This window comes from Pyrgilauda ruficollis, unplaced genomic scaffold (genome assembly GCF_017590135.1).
Source record: "Pyrgilauda ruficollis isolate IOZ18807 unplaced genomic scaffold, ASM1759013v1 scaffold2, whole genome shotgun sequence".
NCBI lineage: Eukaryota > Metazoa > Chordata > Aves > Passeriformes > Passeridae > Pyrgilauda > Pyrgilauda ruficollis.
In genome coordinates this window covers 18,097,212-18,118,816 of record NW_024519206.1, presented here as the reverse complement: position 1 = coordinate 18,118,816, position 21,605 = coordinate 18,097,212, and the positions used below count along the sequence as shown (strand labels likewise).

The following is a 21,605-nucleotide window of genomic DNA, read 5'->3' as shown; positions in this document are numbered from 1 at the left end:
AGCTTTCCGTGACATCGCGTAATCTTCTGCTCGCCTTTCCCTGTGTAACACATCCTCACTACAGAGCTTTTCTGAAAAAATAGACATGAATTGAAAAGGAAGATATTCTAACTTATGTATATAGATTTTTTTCCTTCATTCTAACAGTCAAATATGGAAATGAGAGGTTGCGTGGCTTTTACCTCTGGTGACTTGCAAGATGCTACTGGATAAATCCCTCTTTATTTGGGCCAGGGAACAGCAGGTTTCATTTTTATAGTGAATTATGGCAGTCATAGGTACAAAGATTGTGAAAATTCTTTTCTCTGCTTTGCTTTGTTAAGTCCTGCCAGCAAGTAGTAAGGCTATCCATTGCAAGCGAGTGTTATTATATAGGTAGTTTAACAAAGATATCGACTTACCTGAAGTTAATAGAAGCTGCAGAGACTCTTAGCATTTGGGACCAAAGGAACAAAAAAAACCCCATTAATCAATGTATGGCAAGCTTGTCTACTATCTCTCCTACTGTCCTGTCTCCAACAGTGGGAAAAAAATCACTATCCTTAAGTAAGGATGTATGGGATAAGCATATTGGATTCTTGCTACTTTGCAGCTATTTTCAGCTTGGATTGTTTCCTGAAACAGTTATGGTTTCTACGCATGAGTATTTGTATAGCTAATACCTACTACTGGAATTCTTCATCGAAGTTTAAGTAATGAATTGAAGTTATGTTAAAGACTAAAAGCAATAACTGTCATTGTTAAAATCCTCAACACTGGCAGATGATTCTTTGTTTAGCCTTTCATTGTAACCACCACCTTCTCTGGGAGTCAGTCTTGAAGGATCACTGCTGTTTTCATGAATTCCTAACTGTCCAGTTGAAACCAAGTCTCATTTAAAAGTGCTCCTTCTACTGCAGGATGCCCTGTGCCGGTGTGTTCCTACACCTGTTGGAAGCACCAGTGAACACTGCACCAAGATAAGTCATGAGTGGCTCTTTGAAGTTCTGTGCAGCTTGGGAAATCTCCGCTGGTTTTGTCCCATGTAAAGTCAGCCTGAAAGTATTGATAACATTCTTTAGAAGCTTCAGAGGCTCTAGAGAATTAATGCTGTTTTGAAAACATCATTCCCTCATCTCCTCTTTTCCTCCCTCTCCAAATGTAGGACTTCTTTTTTAATTTTGGCACTTCTGTCCACTAATAACTAATGTGGACATGAGCTAATATAGGGAGGATAGTCATCTTTCATATAGCTGTGTGGTAGTGCAAATGTAGCAAACTTAGATACAGTCTATTTAAATCTCTGTTTAAAGTGTTCTTACAAAAAAAAACAATGGTAAAATAACATCAGTAAGCAAAATTATAAATGAAAACTTGATGGCAAAACTGTCTCCAAGGCCATGTAGAGGTTGTTTGGTTAAATGTGTTAATGTGTTTGATGTTTTAGAAGTAGCACTGTACTGACAAGATTTGGTTATTATTGTTTTTTTTTTTTAACTCCTAATTATAAATGTGGTGTAGTATGGGAAACCACTTCTGTATGTAAAATAACTGATTAATTAGTTTAGTTAAATTAATTAAAATTAATTTAAAAGGAGTTCAGAAGGAAAAACAACTATTTGGATTAAGCAGTGGCTCATTTTGAGGCCATGGTCATAGAAGATTCTATTATTAAGAATAAAAGCAGTGCTAGTATGTTGAACTTTCTAAGAAACAATTATAAAATTGTCTGTTAAAGGATGCTGAGAATTTGAATGATTATTCTGTGGATATAATTCTGTCTTTAATTTAAAAGAATTTAGTCTTGCATTTGCTATGGACATTTGTTTAGTGAAGGACTCTCTTACAGTTAATATAATGATGCTGGAGTAAGCTTTTTCAGCTTGAATATGTAAGTTGGAAATCACCAGTGATTTGCAAACTTAGATGAAAAGTAGAAATATTATCTTGAATATGTTAGCTGCAAGAATTAAATGCTGCCACTTCTAGTAGCTGTGGTTAATAGCATCGCTACTGCTGTTTAGTGGCAGTAAGCTCAGCCCTTGGAGCAATGGAAATTAAAATCTTTATACTTTCTTAGGGGCTCCCCCTTTCTGTATTCTGTTTTGAATGCATTTTATGATGTAGTCGTCTTTTTGTTAAAATTTCTTTAGAACTGCTGTCTGGCTTCAGTCAATTGAGTTGTCTTCAGCTAAAAGTTAAAGGATGAGTACTGCCTTTGCAAATAATAATAAAAAAGTCATACTAATGCTACAGCCTTAAATTCTCAGTGTTTGTGAGTAAGGCTGGTTCCATATATTCTTTCTGGTCTTGACCAGACCGTGACAGTTTATACACAGTTGTCATCTGAATTAAGCAAACCATATGTACTCCCACCACCCTCCTGTTTGGGGGTGGCAGTGTACAGGAACAAGAGCGGGGTACTTTCTCTGCTTGGCATCCCTACCACTGTGGATCCAAAACATGCAAATTGACTGCAGAACTGTTTTGCTAGTCAACAACTACTGTACCCCACCCACATTTCTAACTAGCAGATGGTGAGTCAAGCCTGTAGAACATGGTGATGGATTTTACTACATCCCTTGAAAAGTAAATAAATAATATTTGAAAATCCTATTTAAAAATCTAAATTACAGATCTAATTAGCTACAAAAGCATAGCATCATATAAGGAGGGGATTTATATTCTCCGTAAAACTTTCATGGTCACATTAAATAAACATTGCTTCAGTAATTTAAAGTACTTCTTAAGCAGGAGACAGTATTTTTTAAGGTATTGATCATCCTAATGTTCTCAATATCTGAGATTTCTGACTAAGACATTTGTTCTGGAAAAAAAGATCAAATACTATACTGCTACAAGTCCTTTTGATAAAAAAAAGAGGGATTAGATAAGCATTTAGAACAAGAAATCTTTCAGCATGAATAGACAGAACAAATGACTTCATTAACTTTCAGCTACTGTGCATTTGTGTGAAACCATGCTAAAACTATAACCCTGTCAGAACTGTGTTCTTTCTATGATTTCCAAATCATAGTATGATTTTTCCAAGTCACCAGCTGGTGGGCTGCTGTTTGCTCTGGACATCAGGCAAGATTTTTCCCTGGAAAAATCTTTCGGAATCAAGATATTCCGAAACAGGTCATGGTTGCCTCTGTTTCTCTCTCAGTTGTATTCAGCTTATTCTTTCTGTGGCAGCTTTTTGCATAGTTACATAAATTTGGCTTGAATAATCTCAGTTTGGTATTTTAATATAATTTAATAATGTAAAATAATAATTTTTAACTTGATCTCTCTGTGGATGAAAATTATCCTTAGAACAAAAGACTAAAATTCAACTCAGATTTTTTTTTTCTGATTAGGAGCATTCTTAGAACTTGAATGAGATAGAGTCTTTGCCTTATTGAGTCACCATCTATATAGGTTGCAGTATTAATGTTTGCTCTAGTGGACACTTTTAATACACAAAAAGGAAATTTCCACAAAGACATCTAATGAATTAGTGGCACAGACAGTGTGATTACAGAAATACTGTTATGTCCTAAAACAATATTTATTACCCACTCTGTAATTATGTAACAGCAGCAGCAAGATTAAAATAAAATTGCTTATTAGGTTTGACCCAAGAATCTTGCTTGACAATTTTATCAGAAGAGTGTGACCTGTCAGTCTCTCTCACTTCCCTGCACTGTGACCTCTCTTCTGACTTTCTATTGTTAAGTTCACATAATCGATCTTGTCTTTTGTCTAGAGACCTCATCCCATATATTTTCAAAATCTGCATTTTGTATATAGCAGCAGGATATCCTCTAGCATCATTAACTGAATTTACACAGTACCTCTGAGCACCAAAATAAGATATTTAACCAAAGCTATCAGTACTATAATTGTGAAGAAAAAGTGGCTCTAAATTCTAAGTTGAAGGAAAAAGGTAAACAAGTTGGTTTTCAAGTTGATTTTACAGATGAAAGAAGTCAAGTATTTTTGAAAAACAAAAATCAAACACATTCTGTGCTATGGTCTTTACTTACTGCTAAGACTTGAACTCCAACATCAGAATACACCTACTAGTATAAATTGTTATCATCCAGGTTCTTGAAAAGCACTGAGGAAATTGAACAAAGGAAGTAAATGCTGTTTTGTACTTCATCAAAGCTGAAGTTACCACTTCTTCCATTTTCTTTAAATGTATCTTTGCAATGTTTTTTTTGTGTTATCATTTGTCTGCCTGCTGAGTGTCCATCCTCACAAGGAATGCATCCTCAAGTTGCATCCTCACAAGGAATGCATTACAGTAGTTTTAAGAAGATGAAAATGACATCAGTTGAGTTCATTTACTTGCATTAATAGCAAAACTATGTTCACTATCATTCTAAAAACAGGAGTTGTATTCAAATCTTTCTGATATCTGAATTACGAGATGAGGTGCCATGCTTATCGGTTCTCTAATCTGTATTATTGAAATGTCATAATTGTAAACCAGTTCTAAATGCTTTGCTTCATTTGTGTCCAGTAAGTCCAAAGACAGTGTGAGCGGAAAAGACAAGTGAACAAAATATAAAACCATAGTGTTGTGAGAAGAAGTGTAGCAGAAATTAAAAATCTATTCATTGTACTTCCCCTTAAAGAATTTGGCTGGTAAATGAAACATGCAACCTTTTGAGTGTAATTATGTTGTAATTAAGTTGTTCTGCAAGTTAGAGCTGAGGATGTAACGCTCATGAGATAGTTTCAAGGGACAACACTTACTATACTGGACGCTGAAATAAATACTGGAGTATTTTTCTTCAACAAACTGTAGATTTTTTTTTATTATTTTTCAGGTAGTAGGGACTATGTATGAACCTGTGCCAGAAGGACTGTACTCTGAAAAAGTCTCATTTACCATTAAGAGGTAATTACTCATTTTATTTCAATATCCTGCTGTAAAGATGGTTTTGTTTTGTATGCTTCCAGCAGAGATAATGTGACAGTTTTCAGACTTTAGCAACTGCCACTATTTGTCTCTGAATAGGAAATATCTTTGGATTTAAAGAAAAACAGAGCTATCTCCTTACACTAATAATAACATATACAATACAGCTGCACACATGCAACTGGAAAACTCATACCAGTCTAGTCAGGGCATTCATTTAGCCAGTATAGACTTTATATTCAGTACTGAAATTTACATTTAACAATATCAGTGCTGTACTTAATTCCCTACTCATCATTTTTTTCCCAATAAAAATCCAGAATTTGAGTAATTTTCAAATGCAGATTGTGGTCAAGGAAATAGCCCCATTAGAATATGTTATTTATAGATCATTTTATGATCATGTTCATAAAACAGCTTTTTCTGTTTATTTGACTGATAGAAATACGTTTTCCCCCTAGCTTATAAATTCTGTTAGCGCAGCGGCAGAGCTAACAAAATAATGGAGGAAAAGATGAGCCTGTACTTGCTACACTCACTCATCACAAATTTCTTAGCTATGTTTATATCTTCCTGGAGATAATGTGATGTATAAGGCAAAATATGGAGTGAATTAGAGATTTAGTTAGCTCCCTTGATTTTTCCATTTTAGAAAAATACCCACCACTTAGTACAAATGCTTATACTTTCTCATTCAGATATTCTATTCTGTCTCTAAAAAGCACATTACAAAAAAGGTAATGTAAGGAAAGGTTTGTGTGAGGTTATAAACTAAAGTTTTTATAGTATGTTTTAGTGAACAGAAAGGTTTCTGTTACTTAAAGACCTTGTGGACAGAGGGCAACAACGGAGAGTACAGGAGCTAATAGAACTAACATTTATGTTTAAAAGGTTCTGAAATGAATTTTAATGAGAATATTAAAATCTTTACGTTACACAAGAATTTTTCTACATATTTTACTAACGGTGGGAGGCATAAAGTGGGTTTTTTTTTGTTATTGTTAATTTTTGAGGGGCTATTGTTTTCAATGATATCTCTTACTATGGGTTAAATCTTAAATGATTTGTTATGTTTAAGTTTTTGCTTATGCTTTGTGAGCTATTTAGAAAGAATAAAAAACATTAAAGAAAAGCAGTAACAATGAGATTTTAGTTATATAGATGAGGAAACATTAACAGAAAATATGTAATTATTTTCAAATGAATAAAACAGAACACATTTCAAAGATGAATGTTGTAAGTAAAAAAATAATTTCTTGATAATGATTTGAAGAAATATTGAAAGCTTTTTGTTGCAAATGTGAATTTTCATTTAGTGTTATCATTGCTATTCTTTAGTATCATTATTAAAATACTGTTTTAATGCTTTAAGCTACTAAAGAAAGTTCTGGAATCATAGTCATCAAATTCCTTCAGAGTTGAACATCAACCTACTTGGTGTTTAGTCATAAATAATTTTGAGATGCATGAGAAATGGATATGGGACTTACTAAAAATCTCTTCTAGCTCCCATTGGTCTTGGAACTTTTGCCCAGTTTCAGTGAATTAAAATAAAAAATCAAAAGGAAACCCCAACCCAGAGTATTTTTTAAGGGTGAAAACTTGCACCTCTTTAAAAGAAATACAAAATTTAAAGTAAAAAATATTTTTAAATTTATGAAAATTAGTGAAATTAACACATTTAAGCAAATTTAAACAAAAATATTAAAATCAAAAAGTTCAAGCATTGTAAAACATTTTCAAAAGTGCTACTATGCATGTCAGTTCTGTTTTGCTTAGAAAGAACTGCTTTAGAAATCATAAGTCATTCTATGACATTTTGTTTGAAGGAGAATGTTGGGTTATATGTTTGTGTTAGCAGGTCAATGGTACTGTGCAAGGAAATCATAATAAATTACCAGATTCATTGGAGTTAACAGATTTAAGACATTTATTTTTGTACATGCAGGACTGTCCCTAGCAGCTTTCCTGCATACAAAATGTTCTGGGGATTTAAAAATAGAACTAATAATATATTATCACCATTACTAAACAGTCACCTAGGGTGCCTTTAACATAGACCTGTTAAAGTATTTTTGATTGGAAGGGACCCCTGGAAGAGTCTAGTCCATCCTGCCCAATGCAGATACAATTACATGTGGTTGCTCACTGCTCAGGTTTTTGTCTATGTCAGTTTTGCATTGAAGAATGGAGATTTCACAACTTCTCTGGGCCCTCTGTAGTGTTTGTCTACCTTTGATTAAATGTAATAGTAATAATAATAACATTGAAGAATGGAGATTTCACAACTTCTCTGGGCCCTCTGTAGTGTTTGTCTACCTTTGTGATTAAATGTAATAGTAATAATAACAATTTTTTGATCTATCCTGACTTCCCTGTGGTTCAACTTATGTCTTTTGCCTCTTGCTCTAACACTTTGTACCCCTGAGAAGGATCTGGCCATGCCTTCCCATTATGCAGGTAGCAATCAGATCTGAGAATAGGTGGTTCAGGTCCCTCTGACAACTGCCCTGCCCATGTATCCCTGCAATTAATTCATTGTTCGCAAACCTTTGGAGAATGCACTCTCTCCCATGATCTAGGTCATTGATAAAGACATTAAATAGTACTGACCCAACATCAGTCCTTGGAAGATGCTACTTCCAGCCACCAGCTGGACTTTGTACTACTGATGGCATCTCTTTGAGCCAGGAGGTTCAACCAATTATCTTCCTATCTTATAGTCCTTTGGATACTGTGGGATATTGTGTTAAACAGAAGTCTTGCTAAAATAAGGCTACCCCCAGCATTTATTTCTCTTTCCTTGTCCTCAGACAGTAATCTCATCATGGACACCGATCAGCCTAGTCAGGTATAACAGCTGTTTGGTTAATCCATCTCACTGTTCCCAGTCACCTTCTTGTCGTTTTTGTGCTTGAAAATTACTTCCAGAGAAAATTGCTCTATTATTTTCCCAGAGACTGACGTGAAGCTAACAGGCTATGAGCTGGAGAAGAAACTGGATTGGGAGAGGAGATGAATCCAGTAGTACTTCATGGAGGCTAACTGAAATACAGTAACTTATTGCCATCAATATTCCATTTTATCACAAGTAAGTACATGCATTAGGCTTTATTTTTTCTTATTGTTGTTTGCCATATCTGAGAAAATAAGGTGCAGCAAAGCAGAAAATTAATCAAAATTAAAAGACCCATCCTCCTGTAACATTTTTCCATGCAGGCTTTTAAATTTATTTACAACAAGGTATTCATTAATTTTTTGGACATTATTGTGCAGGAAAAATGACAGTATCTTAAAACCCAATGTCATTCTCTGTTGGAAAATGGCATTGTTATGGAGGTTCTTACAGTTTTCATGATATCTGATAACATTTAATTATTAGGGCACACTTGTGAGTGGTTTGTGAATAGAAGAATGTACGCTTGATTAGGGTGGAACAAGTTGATAATCTTGTGTATGATTCATAAACAATGACACCTAGAAAATTAAACCTACAAGAATAAAATTTTTAATTACAGATTGCAAAATACAGACCAGTGATGCTGATAAGGTTTTTGTTCATGTTTTCTAATTCTCTGATACAGTTCTGCAGGAATACTTACAGGTCTTCCATTTGCTTCAGGCTGTATTTTAAGCATTCTTCATGAAGAACATCAGTAGTTTACATATCATATATGATCTCAGAGAATTTATTTAAAAATACAAGGGCAATGTTTTTGTGTAGCAAAATTGCCCTTTGAAAATTGTTCTGATAATTCCAGTATAAAGTTATAATTTACACAGCCACTCTTGTCTGTTCAGATATTGCATCTCTTAGATTCCTTTTATCAGGGCTTAGTAGCTTGTAAAAAGAACCTCTGCGTAGGAAAAAGGTCAAAAAACTCCTGGAAAAATATTAACTATTGATACAAGTTACTTATTTTTGGAAGGTGAACACTAGGATGTTTGGGACCAGATATTCTAGAAAACCTATCAGTCTAAGGTCATTATTTATATTACACCATTTTTTTTCAGTAAAAAGAATGCCAAAACCTACCAGCAAACTGTAAAAAATCACTGCCTTTTAAAATGTAAGAGGTATTGGTCTGAAAGAAAGACACAGAGTAGGATTTGTAACTTAAAACATTGTAAGCAACTTTTCCCATGTGTTTTTAATTTAAATTTTCTTAACCTACAGATCTGGAAGCTTGTTGTATGCCATTATCTTTTGTATCTTGGTATAGTCATTCTCTTGCACAACTGTGATGAAATTTGCAAAAAAATGTGCTATAGATGTAAAGATGCTAGATCTGGGATTTCGCTGGAGTCATTGTGTCTTTGAGAAAAGAATGCCCTACCCAGATATTTGTGAGATATGCTAGAATGGATAGCTTTACATAGAATAGTTGTATTTTGTATAAATACTTGGAAAATACACCTATCTACAAAATTGCCTGTGTATTTTCAGCAATAGTGGCTAGTTTTGTCAAGGAGGAAACACTGCAGTTCTAGTTCCAATTGATATTTTATTATGCATATTAAAAGAACAAAAGATTCTGACAAAGATCCAGAACACTGAAGAAATGGAGGGGAATATGGCTTAGTAATGAGACCTAACTTTGCAAATTTTTGTAAATAAGAATAAATCAGGCTAGGATCTTTCAAATTTCAGAGGCATGTTACAGGGCTTAGAAACAGAAGGAGCCACGTTGTTTCTTTCTTCCCGGTATTTAGGAAAACTTTATAAAGTTGAAAGATTACTAATAAAGAGAATAATTATTCCTGAAAAGTTTGCCTTTTGAAAAAAAAAAAAAAAAAAGACAATATTCTGACTAAAAGTGCTTGGAAGAATTTCAAGCAGCTGCTCCTGAAATAAAAAGTCTGTGAGATGTAGACAGCCTAATTCATCTTAGTCAAGGCCCCAGCAAGTCCACACCCAAGTAATTTGTCATTTTTCCATGGTGCCAGAGAATTTGGTGTTTCTGCCATGTAGTTCAATGTTTTGTTGACGCTAGCTATCTTATATACTTTCTGTACTGAAACGTACTTGTGGCCTCCTTTTTCGTCCCAGTTGTGTTATATTGTGAATGTTTCTGAAATAAGGACTGTACTCTCTGTCCTTGTATATGGAACTGAAGAACAGAGGTCTTTGGAGCCAGAGTGGAATTTGTTTTATAGGTAGTTTAAAACTACAGTTTGGTAGCTGGTAAATAGGCAGTTGGAAGGCAGGTCAGTAAATGATGAAGTACAATTAATTACCTTGTGTGGTAAGCATAGCATAAAATCCATACTTGATAATAATCCCAGTAAAAAGAATCATCATCAGCTCCCCACACAAATTCCTATATTTCCTAGTTTTCCACAGAAACTGTTTATGTTAGAACAGAAACAGATACAGGGGTGGCAGGTGTTTGATAGAGTTTGTAAATAGGCAGTTGGAAGGCAGGTCAGTAAATGATGAAGTACAATTAATTACCTTGTGTGGTAAGCATAGCATAAAATCCATACTTGATAATAATCCCAGTAAAAAGAATCATCATCAGCTCCCCACACAAATTCCTATATTTCCTAGTTTTCCACAGAAACTGTTTATGTTAGAGCAGAAACTGTTTATGTTAGAGCAGAAACAGATACAGGGGTGGCAGAGTTTGATAGAGTTCGTGTGTTCGGTTCTGAAAGATTAAGGTTGCTGACATAATACATGCTACAGAAGACACAAAGAATTAAGAATAATGACAATAATTCTTTCTTATTAACATTAATAATTCATGTTGCATCTTTCATTTCAAGGTGATCAATATTATATTTTCATCCTCTGGGTTGGAAGAGGTGTAAGGTCACCAAACAAACTAGTAGCAAATTTGAATTTTCTCTGTTCCAAGGTAAGTATAAGTCTCAAAAAAGTAGTTGATCTAACTAATGAATTGTCTTTCTAATATTTTCCTTTGAAGAGATGAGTGTATAGCCAAACAATAATTTGATTGCTTTTTGAAATATATAGATTTGAAAAATGTATTTTGTCTGTTTAGAGAGCGGTAAAAATAAGTCACTTTTATTACTTTGGAAACATGTGTTTCATGGGCATCATCCATTATTGTTTCATTTACTGTATATATCCTAAAAGGTTTTAACCTTTTCTCTCATTGCCACATTTTTAATGTAAAATATACATATACCTAAAACAATATAGAATGATGAATATTCTGTTCAGTCCTGTCTTTTGAATGTGGTAGAGGAAAGTGTAAGTTTTATAATTGGAGTCCATCAGCTAGGAATATGTTACAAAATATGAGCCATTTGTACCTTTTATTACTCTGAGAATATATTAAAAATGGGCAGATGTGGTAGGCTACCTGGATGGTCAGAACAACTTCCTTTTCTCAGTTTCTGTAGTTCTGATCTGTGCATAAGGCACGTATATTCTGTCACATTCTTTCTCTATGCCTCTCTGTGTTCTTTGGGAATTTAAGCTTATTTTCATTTTTGTATCAATGATGTCCCTAGAATACACGTTTCATTTTAAAATTAATATGTGCAAATCCATGTATTCAGATCAATTCCCAGTTAGTCAGAGCAATGGGGATGATGATGCTTAGATAATGGGAAAAGTAGGTCCTGCATTTTTTTCTTATCTATGGAGTGTCTCCCCACGCCATGTTAGTTGGGGCTCATAGGGAGTCAGAATTCATTAACAGTGCTTGGACTGAGCTAGTTCATTTAGATTGCCCTTAGCTGAGTGCTTTATCCTCGTGTTCAAATCCATGAGAATGCCCATTAGCAAGGCTGCTCTCTGCATTTTCCTGTTTTCACACTTGAACTGGTCTTTCCCTAACCCAGCATGCTGGAGAGCCTGGCATATAGACCACAGCAAGGCATTTTCCATCTAGATAGGATTTTTAGCTGCAGGTGAACACTGGCCCTCCCAGGTCTGTGGGTATCAAGGTGTTGTGCTACTGGATTAGGTTGATGCTGCTAGAAAACAAACTCTGATTATCCTTCTTGCAGGCAGCTTGGCTACAGCCTATGCTAGGAAGTCTGCCTATCTCTCCTGCAGAGGCTGTTCAATTATTTGTTGGCTGAAAAGAGTAAACAGAGCAGTGTGGCTGTTTTCAAAATGCAAATGACTAAATTTAAACTAAAGAACCTGACCAAACCTGAAATACCTGATGCGGTTTCCTGACCTTCATCTGTGACATAAACCTTCATGGTCCACATCTAGATGATTATGAGTTGATTGTATTTTGTATTTTTGAGGATCATAGCTATATGAAGGACCAAGAAACACAACATAATTTAACTGGTTTTTCACCCAGTCATTTCCCCCCATGTCCAAATTCAGTTCTGCTCTGCTGGCAATTGTTGTGCTAATAATTGTGTTTCTAAGCATCATCACATGCATTACAAAGTAGTACTTAATTAGCAATTCGATTTGAATTAATCAAGTTTTTTTGTTAACTCAGAAAAAGACATAAAGATTGGATTAATGTTAATTTTAATTTCCTTTGTGTTTAGAAATAGGTTTGGTGCCATTCAGTGCATAAAAGATTTTCTTTCTTAAAACCATGTGTGTGTGTAGCAGTTGTTTTGGTGTTGGCTAAAATAATGAGTATGCTTGGGTTTAAAAAACTTAGCATGCAACAGGTTATTAATATTTCAGAAATGTAGTCAATGTGTAATATTAATTTGAAAAAATTATCGCCAAAATTTGTTAAATTTTTATAAAATAAAAATGTGGATGATCATGACTGTGCACTGCTGCATAGATATCCCTTTGGAAATGAGTGAGGACTCAGGAATGTCATGAAGACTTAGTATTCCACAAATTGTTTTCTTATTCTTTCACCTTTCAGTCCATTGTGACACCATTATTTTCTGCTATTTATGTAGCAGGTACTAGAATTTATGTCTAAATTTTAAAAATGTTGGTGTGATAAAAAGAAAGGAAGCTTTTTAAATTTATACAATTTAAGTTTGGAGAATAAAGGGACAATACAAGAACTGTTTTGAAGGTATAATTTTTAAGAGTTGCTGAATGTTTAATTTGTCAGTACATCAAAGCTTTTTAATAGAATTGCAGAATGTAAGGGAGGAAGAGTTGTCAAAGATCATCTTGTCCATTTCCAAGCCTTAGAGTTACCTGTCACTCCTGACAGGTATTTGACCAGTGAGTCTTAAAAATGTCATGTTATAGAAACAGTTTGGAAACAGCAGAAATGCAAAAACTGTCTTTACAGTCAGCAATTATACGTCTGATTGAGTCTTTTTTTTTCCCATATGAAGATAACATCTGCATTTAGTCTGATGCTTGCAGAAAATTTTGGTCTTTGCTTGAAAGGGTTTATACTTCTTGTATGTCTGGTTTCCAGGAGACATTAGACTGACATATGCCTGTGCATGTATGGGATATACATGGTGCTTGAAATTTTCAGACTCCATCTTAAATGTTGCATAAGGGCTCTGATAGCACTGAGTCCAGAATATTCCCCAGAGCTGTCTGCTGTGTGCATTCAAACCTGTTACACAGTGAAATATGAGTGCATATTTCTCTCTGCAGGATGCCAGATAGATGCAATAAACACTTAATTACTGAAAATTTCATCCCCACGGTGGAAATATGTAAAAGTTATGTATGGTTTTTCTCTTATGTTGTATCCTCTCATTGTTTTTTTTTTTCTTTTCTTTTTTTTTAAAATTTTATTTCAGCTGAATAATAAAAAACATGGAAACAGAGAAGGAAAGAAATGAGAATCAGAAGTCTACAGAAAATGACTTAAGAAGTAAGATTGACATGATTTTAAGTGTAGTGTTCAAAATTGGACCTAATTACTCCAACTTAGAATCTTCTTGGTACTAAGTAGAAAGAATATACAAATTCTCAGAATTATTCTCTTTTTTGTATATCCCAGTATGACGTCTACCTTTTCAAAACAGCATGGTATTGTTGCATCATATTCTGTTTCTGATTCAGCAAAATCCCCAAGTCTTTTGCTGCAGAGCTTCTGTCACCAGTCCTTCTCTAGTCTGTGCAGTTGTATGGTTGTTTCTTCTTGCTCACAGAACTTTGCATCTTCCCTACTTAAACTTCATCAGTTCTTTTAGTTTGTCCAGTTTCTGAAAACTATCTTTGACACCAGTTGTCACTTTCATTGGCACAGCTCTGTGCATGATGTATATGCTGCAATATGATGTATGATGTGAATGTATCACAGTCTGGGCACCTTTAATAGGCGCTCTGTCTATCCATTATGCAGATTGTCACTGTAATTCAGTGACAACATTGAGTACTTTTGGAGCAAGGTCAAAAAGGAGTCTGATAAATTGTGCTTGCTACCCATTTTCAGTTACCAAGTTGAGTACAGTTTTTATGGTCAATTATTCAGCCAACTGATTGTGATTTTGTCTAGCTCACACTTCCTAGCTTTCTTCTAGGACCTTATGAAAAACATTGTCAAAGACCTTGCTAAAACCCACATATGTAACATCTAATTCTTCTTCCTAAAGCACAGGAGCTGTTACCATCTTACTGAAAAAGATATATTGGTTTAGCCTGGTTTTTTTCCCTGCCAATTTCCTGTTATATATTACTTTTTTTATTGGTAGTTTACCAGTGGAAATAGGTTGTAGGGTTTTTTTGTTTATTTGTTTTGGGTTTTTTTTAAATATAAATTCAATTGACAGCATAATGCTGTAATTGTAAATGTCTCTAATAAAGAAGATTAATTAAATGCTTTTTGCAAATGCCACTAGAGAGTTCTATATTTCATGAAGACAGAAAAGTTAATTCTTCTGGATAACAAACAGGGCTAAATAAAAGATCAGTATTTTTATTTTATTTCAATCTACTTTTTTTTTTTTCTTACTCTAACAACTTTTAGATTCCCTTTGGAAGACAAAACCCACAATTCAGGTTTCACTTTTCCAAAAACAAAGTATATCTCGATTTTACAGTGTTGATAGTTGCCAATGAAGAGATAGACAGTGCAAGTATAAGGATCTTAATGAAGACAGAAGTTTTCTTCATGGCTGGGATACAAATTTCCAGAGGTGCTTTTGCTCAGTAATAACAGTAGATGAATGCTGGAAAAAAATGTTAATTGGTTCATCATTTGAACATTTTTTTGTGGGAGACTTTTACCCTTAGCTTTCCTTTCTAACTGTGTTTTTTATACATGAAGGCAGAATTTGTTTCAACAATTAATCTGGTGAATGGGAAAACTGAGGCACTAGTTATAAGGAGAATGTGAAAATAAACTATATCAACTGATGGAGACTCCAGAGAGATTGGTAAAATACTGGACTCTGGAATCAAGGGTAGGTATGAGCACAGTTCAAATGAATAAATATCAACCTAATTCCTTTTTCAATGTTTGGGATATTTTGAATATTCCAGTTTCATAGACAGATAAGTATCTGTCTTTCACCTTATCTGAAAGAAGTCTCTCTGAGACTTCAAGGTATATGAAAATGATCGTTTCTATGTGTTGGAGTACACTTTTCTCCATGAACTTACCAAAAAATAATGTTCTTTATAACCTTATATCCTTATGTAGGCTAATTTGGTCCCTCTGCTGTGGTGAGCAAAAGAGACATTGAACTTGCATCCCATCCTCTTCTAGTCAGGGTACTCTTCTAAATCAGCCAGTGTCCTACTAAAAAGGGAAAAAAGGTACATATTATCACTTTTTAAAATTATTAGATATTTTCTAGATGGAGTAAGCTATGTCACAGCAAATTTATTTATTATTCTCAGATTAGTAATAGAACACTATAGTTTTCTAGGTACAAGTGCTATGTAAATGGACCAGATTTTTTCTAGACAGGTTATAGCTTTACAGTTTATATAACTGCTTTAACACTTTAGGATATGTTCCACTGATATTTTAAGAGTTTCTGTAGTAGGTCTGTCCATTATTTTCAGGCTGAGGTCTATGCAATTCCATTCAGACACTTCAAACAGGTTTCCTTTCTTAATGGACAGTGAGATCTGGCACCAGTTGGTATCAGCTGTCTTTTTGGTCTTTTTCCACCCCTCAGCTCTGCCTGATTTACAAGTTATTGTTAACAATGAGTCTTTTGAGTTTGAGGTTCAATACTGAAAATGTTGAAAGGAGATTTAAGTTTGAAATGTCCATGCATTTTGACCCTTCTCTGTCTTTGCTTTGATTCCTTTGATGTGGAGCAGGTGAACTGGTTCTCTTCAGTAACTGCACTGACTGTTCAGGGCATGAGAAGTGTGTTCATGTGTGCCAGGACTGGAGTGCTCTTTTCAGGTCAGCTTGAGAGTCATCGTAAGTGGTTTTCTTGCCGTGCTACACTACAGTCACTGCTATTGTGGCATTTTGGACATAACCTCCATCCAATACTGAAGTATAAAATGACCTTTTTCCACCTGAATTTAAAGAGAAAACCTTAACAAGTCATCTGTTGGTTATAGATTTGGGACTAGAACAAAGGATGGGAAGATTGTTGAAGCAGATCATTATGTAGGCAGTGGTATGTATAGTCAATGCTCAGGGAGGCAGTGAAGTTTCTGAGTAGAAAGTTTCTAGTGCATTCACTCTGCTGTGTCCTAATAAAGTCAAAACACTTCATGGGAAAAACTTTAAAAGAATGTTGTCTTACACACAGAACAATTTGTCTTATGCAGACTCGGTATATATAGAATATATAGAATATGGAGAATACTTATAGAATATAAGTATTTAGGAATGTATTATCTTCTGAAATTAATATTAAAGATACTAATTTGTTTAATCTGATATATTTATATAATTTATCTCCTGTCCTCCTTTGTCATGCTTTACTTTGACAAGATGGAGTAAAAAGAAACATGAATTTATTTACACACAACAGAAATAACAAATAATATGTGAAGATTTGGATCAGTAGAAGAGTATAAAAAGTCTTCCTTCAAAATATGTTACATGAAAATAGAAGCAATAGCAGGGACTAGGGATTTCTATTTATTCCAGAAAAACTATAAACATCGACAGCAGCAGGGGCAGAATTTTATATGCATCAGATAACAAACAAGATGCGGCACTTAAATGTTACAAGAAAATAATTTGTATTCCATTATTTGATTTTTGTAGCTCTGCTTTGATAATGCCAGTAGGATTTGGTCATTTCAGCCTCTGTGTCTCTCTGGCATCACATCTGTACTGGTTTGGCACAGCCTGGTTTTAGGTAGCAGGGAGGCCACAAAGATGGATCCTGTGGGAAGCTGCTGGAAGCTTCCACCATGTCCAGCAGAGCCAATGGAAGATGGACATGATGCTGGCCAAAGCAGGGCCAGTGAGAGAGGCTGGGAACTCCTCTGTGATGACATATTTAAAAAGAAAATCAAAACAAAATTATGGGTTTTGTTTCTAGTCAGTGAATATGAGGAGGTGAGAATGCATGATGGAAACAACATGGGGACACCAAGGTCAGTGGAGAAGGAGGGGAGGAGGTGCTCCAGGTGCCAGAGCCAAAATTCCTCTGCAGGCCCCTTCCACCATGTCCAGCAGAGCCAATGGAAGATGGACATGATGCTGGCCAAAGCAGGGCCAGTGAGAGAGGCTGGTAACTCCTCTGTGATGACATATTTAAAAAGAAAATCAAAACAAAATTATGGGTTTTGTTTCTAGTCAGTGAAGATGAGGAGGTGAGAATGCATGAGGGAAACAACATGGGGACACCAAGGTCAGTGGAGAAGGAGGGGAGGAGGTGCTCCAGGTGCCAGAGCCAAAATTCCTCTGCAGGCCCTGATGATGACCATGGTGAAGCAGCTGTGCCCCTGCAACCCATGGGGATCCATGGGGGATGCAGAGATCCACCCACAGCCCATGGGGGAGTGGGTGGATGCCTGGAGGAGGCTGTGATCCAGTGGAAGACCTGGTGGAGAGGGGGCCTGGCATCCAGGCTGAAGCAGCCTGTCCTTGGAGATCTGCACCCTGTGGAAGAGTGACCCATGTTGCAGCAGTTTTGGGAGGACTGTGTGCCCATGGGATGGACTCAAGTTGCAGCACGTGCAGTTTGGCTACTGCTCATGAGAGTGGACACACACCAGAGAAGTTCATGGAGTACTGTCTCCAGTGGGAGAGACCTCATGGCCTCAGAGGGGAAGGACTCCTCTTCCAGAGCAGTGGAAGAAAATCTCGGTGATGGACTGACCAAAATTCCCAGGCCCTGTCTCCCTGCACTGTTGGTGGGAAGGAGGGAGGGGCTGGGGGGAAATGGTGTTTTAAGGCCTTATTTTACCTCTCATTATCCTCCTCTGATTCTGTTAGCAATAAACTTCACTTTACACCTAAAGTTGGTCCTGATTTGCCCTTGAAATATTTCTCCCAGTCCTTATCTCACTCATGAAGCCTTCATTAACTTTGTTTTCCTTGTTCCTCTTTTGCCCAGCTGTGACAGGGGAGGGTGGGTGAGCATCTCTTGTGGGTGCCTGACACTGGGGCAGTGTCAAACCATGACAACATCATTTGAAGTTCACTTCATATTTTACTAGTACCTTGACTGTTACGCAGGTTTTATTTATCCAGAACTGCTCCAGGATTGCTGTTTGTAATCTAAGATGAAAGAAGGCAAATCTACCAGTGCTTGTCCCTGGGAACCTACTATCTTTGTCCAGTCTGTTCTTTTTCCTTTGTTCAGTATTTGCTTCTGCTCTGTCATTTGTTTCATTTTTCTCACTTTCAGTGCTTGTTGTGAAAAGACTGTCATCAAGAACAAAGCCTTATATGTGAAGGATAGAAATAATTTGTTTAGTTTCAGAGTTTGAAAGTCTTGCTCTAAATTTAGAATCAGTAACTGAACCAGGTACTGTGCAGTCCTGGACTAACAGCTAAGTCTAGTTTTATGTGTGTATGCACAAGTGACACTTCAGTTTTTGGATTTTCTAGTGAGTGTTGGAAAAGAACAATATCTAACATTGTGTTTTTGTTCTTTCTTGTCAGAAAAATGATAAGTTGAGTCTGCATTTTAGCAGCAGTGGACCAGCCAGTTGCAAAAGTGAATTTTCAGAAAATACTGACCTTCCAGTTGACAGTTGTCAGTCTGCACATGGAAAAGGTGAGGAAAGAACATATGAAACAATCCTGGTAGAGGATTACAGGACTATGGAGAAAGGTAGACATTAGCAAAAGAAGCATCAGGTGCTATCATGCTGGTCAGAGGTGGGTTAAAATCTTTGTTTTCCTTTGTATATGCAGGTATTTCTCTGAATGACAATGAGGTAGACATAGTGGACAATTAAAGCAGCTCCAGTTTGAGTAATTTGGAAGAGCCTGCTATTGGTAAGATTCTTCAAGAATGAAATGTACACAACTTTGTAACAGTAAAGCAGTTGTTTAGTCCAATATATGAGGGTATTTCTTTATTTGTCCCAAGTTCACAGTCTGTTGTTACCTAAGAAAATCACTGTGCCTCTGTGACAGCCATGTCCAGTTTCGTACACTTGGTATCACCAGGACTTTGTGCAGCTTGTCCCCATATTTTGCAGTAGCAACTATGAAAACTGGAATGTTATTGGGCTTCTTGAGAAAGAAGGTGGTTTTTAATTTAAACATAAGATGACTAATATTGACAAGAAACAGATGGAAGAGTGTGAAGAAGAAAGTTGAAAGAGGCAGGCTTTAGCTGTCTGGAAGAACTGACTGAATGGAACTGAAGGAATGTGCAGATTTTAATTAGGACAGAATTATGTGACAAAACACAGCATTAATTCTGCTTATAGTTATTTATGGTAATCAAATTGGAAAACACCAGCTGTGTTGGGTGTTATCTTAAGTGACAGATTTTTTGGATTATATTTCAATTTGAAAATTAAAAAAAAAATCAACTCAAAAATCCCTAGCACTAAGCACTATGAGTTTACTTGCTAGATTGTGAGCTACCATGACCTACCTATTAAATGCAGTGGGATTCTGATTAGTGAAATCAAAGTGCATTTTATACTAGAAAAAAAAAAGATATGGGTGTTAGAGTTAAGCAAAATTTAAGACTTCCATTAATAAAATATGGGGATGATTTAGATGTACTTTTAAAAGGTAAAAGGAATGTAGTTTTCTGAAGATTAGAAAACATTGCTGCAAATGCCCCAGGCTTCAAAAAAAACTAGAATAACATTATTTGTTTGTAATCCTCTTTGGTAGCTAGATTTTATTTCATATTGTGGCCCAGGTACTGAAGAGCTCTTTTGAAGTGCTTTGATGACCTCTTTTTACTGAAGTCATTAGTGCAGGGCAAATAATGATTTGGTAATTCTACTTAAAATGATTTGCTAATTGTAACTGGATAGCTTGCCGTTCTGAAGGCTGGAGGACCTGTGACTAGCCAGCCCTGAGATTATTGTCAAAGTTTTCTCAAAAAATGATAATTTTAGAAAGCACTTTTTTATGGCCACTTTCTTGTACTAAGAGCCTAAGAAGAGAAGGCTGCAGGATAGAGGAAGCCTTGAATAACTGTGGGAAGGGGCTGCATAGAATGAAGCCCTTGAGAAAAAGCAGCTTCCAGGGACAAAGTTCTGTTCTGTGCTCACACTGAAGAATAACACATTGTGTATATCACAGGAATGTAATTCTTTGTGGGCTAGTTCAGCATTGGGCACAGAAATTTGAAGCCTTTCTGTAGTTTGTAACTCACCACACCCAAAGCATTAGTGGTAATGATTTCCTTGTAGTTAATTTTTCTTTGTTAAGATTTCGACATTAACAAAATATCAGCTTTTTCTAATATTTGAATGTTGCCATGCCATATTGCCATAATTTTAATGAAATGTTTTATGTGGAAAGATCCCATCAGTTCTTATGAGTCCCAGTAGCTTATAATCAGCATTTCTAGAAGTCATCCATTTTTCTCCTTGCATAGAGTCTAATTATTATATAGATACTTCAGGATTGCTTTTTTCAGGAAAATAACTCTGTAGTCTTACATTCTTAGATCAGCTGTAGTTTCTACTTCGTGTTGAAGTCAGTGTTATAGATCAGTTGTAATTAATGCTGGAAAATGTTTCTACTTTTCAGAGGTAAAGAAAAGAGAACTTAAAAAAAAATTATAAATTCAGGAAAATTGGGTATTGCTTGTGAAATGTTCCATTCATCAATAATAAGTGGCTAACAGAGTTTGAATTATCAGCCATGGTTTTGTCAAGCATGTCCTCATTACAGGGGAAAATGTGGCCAACTTTGATCTAGCTAACCTGGAAATTGCTAACATGAAGATGAGAGTTTTAGTTTCAGGTATATTGATGAGAATCGTGAAAGGATTTGTCTAATCGTGCTGTTATCACATCATTCTCAGAGAAAACATGATCATTCTAATTTGAATCTAGGGTGGTATTTTGCAAAGAGGTGTGACATGCTGAGATGTTCAGTAGCACAGAAGCTGGTATGGATTTGTCAGTGTAATAGGGGGAAGCTTTTTTTATAGTCCCATATTGTCATAATATTTTTAACGACTTTGCATAGTCAGTGTTTTCAATTATGCTTTAAAAAAAGGATTATTCTTCTTAGTATAGAATTTATAGACAATGTATTTCTACAAGACCAGCTCCTTCAACAAGATTGCCAAGTGCAGGGTGTGTAGATTCTGAAATAGTTGCTCCTGGTACTTGAAATGATTAATCCTACAGGAACAAGATTCTGCTCATTTCAGAAGCATAGAGACAGCAGTGACAGATGCATTTTTCTTTTCCTGAAGTAATTATAATTTCAAATTATGGAGATTGACAGAGGATATGGACATA

General features: G+C 35.6%; 1 protein-coding gene across 1 annotated transcript in view; it reads left to right on the top strand.

Moving 5' to 3' along the window:
• The window catches only part of NEK10 (NIMA related kinase 10), an 88,189-nt gene that overhangs the window by 43,448 nt on the left and 23,136 nt on the right, over positions 1 to 21,605 (top strand). Inside the window, 4 exon segments of the mRNA XM_041466231.1 lie at positions 4,803 to 4,873; positions 7,826 to 7,985; positions 18,817 to 18,988; positions 19,036 to 19,155. Coding sequence (XP_041322165.1) covers positions 4,803 to 4,873; positions 7,826 to 7,985; positions 18,817 to 18,988; positions 19,036 to 19,155 — 523 coding nt within the window.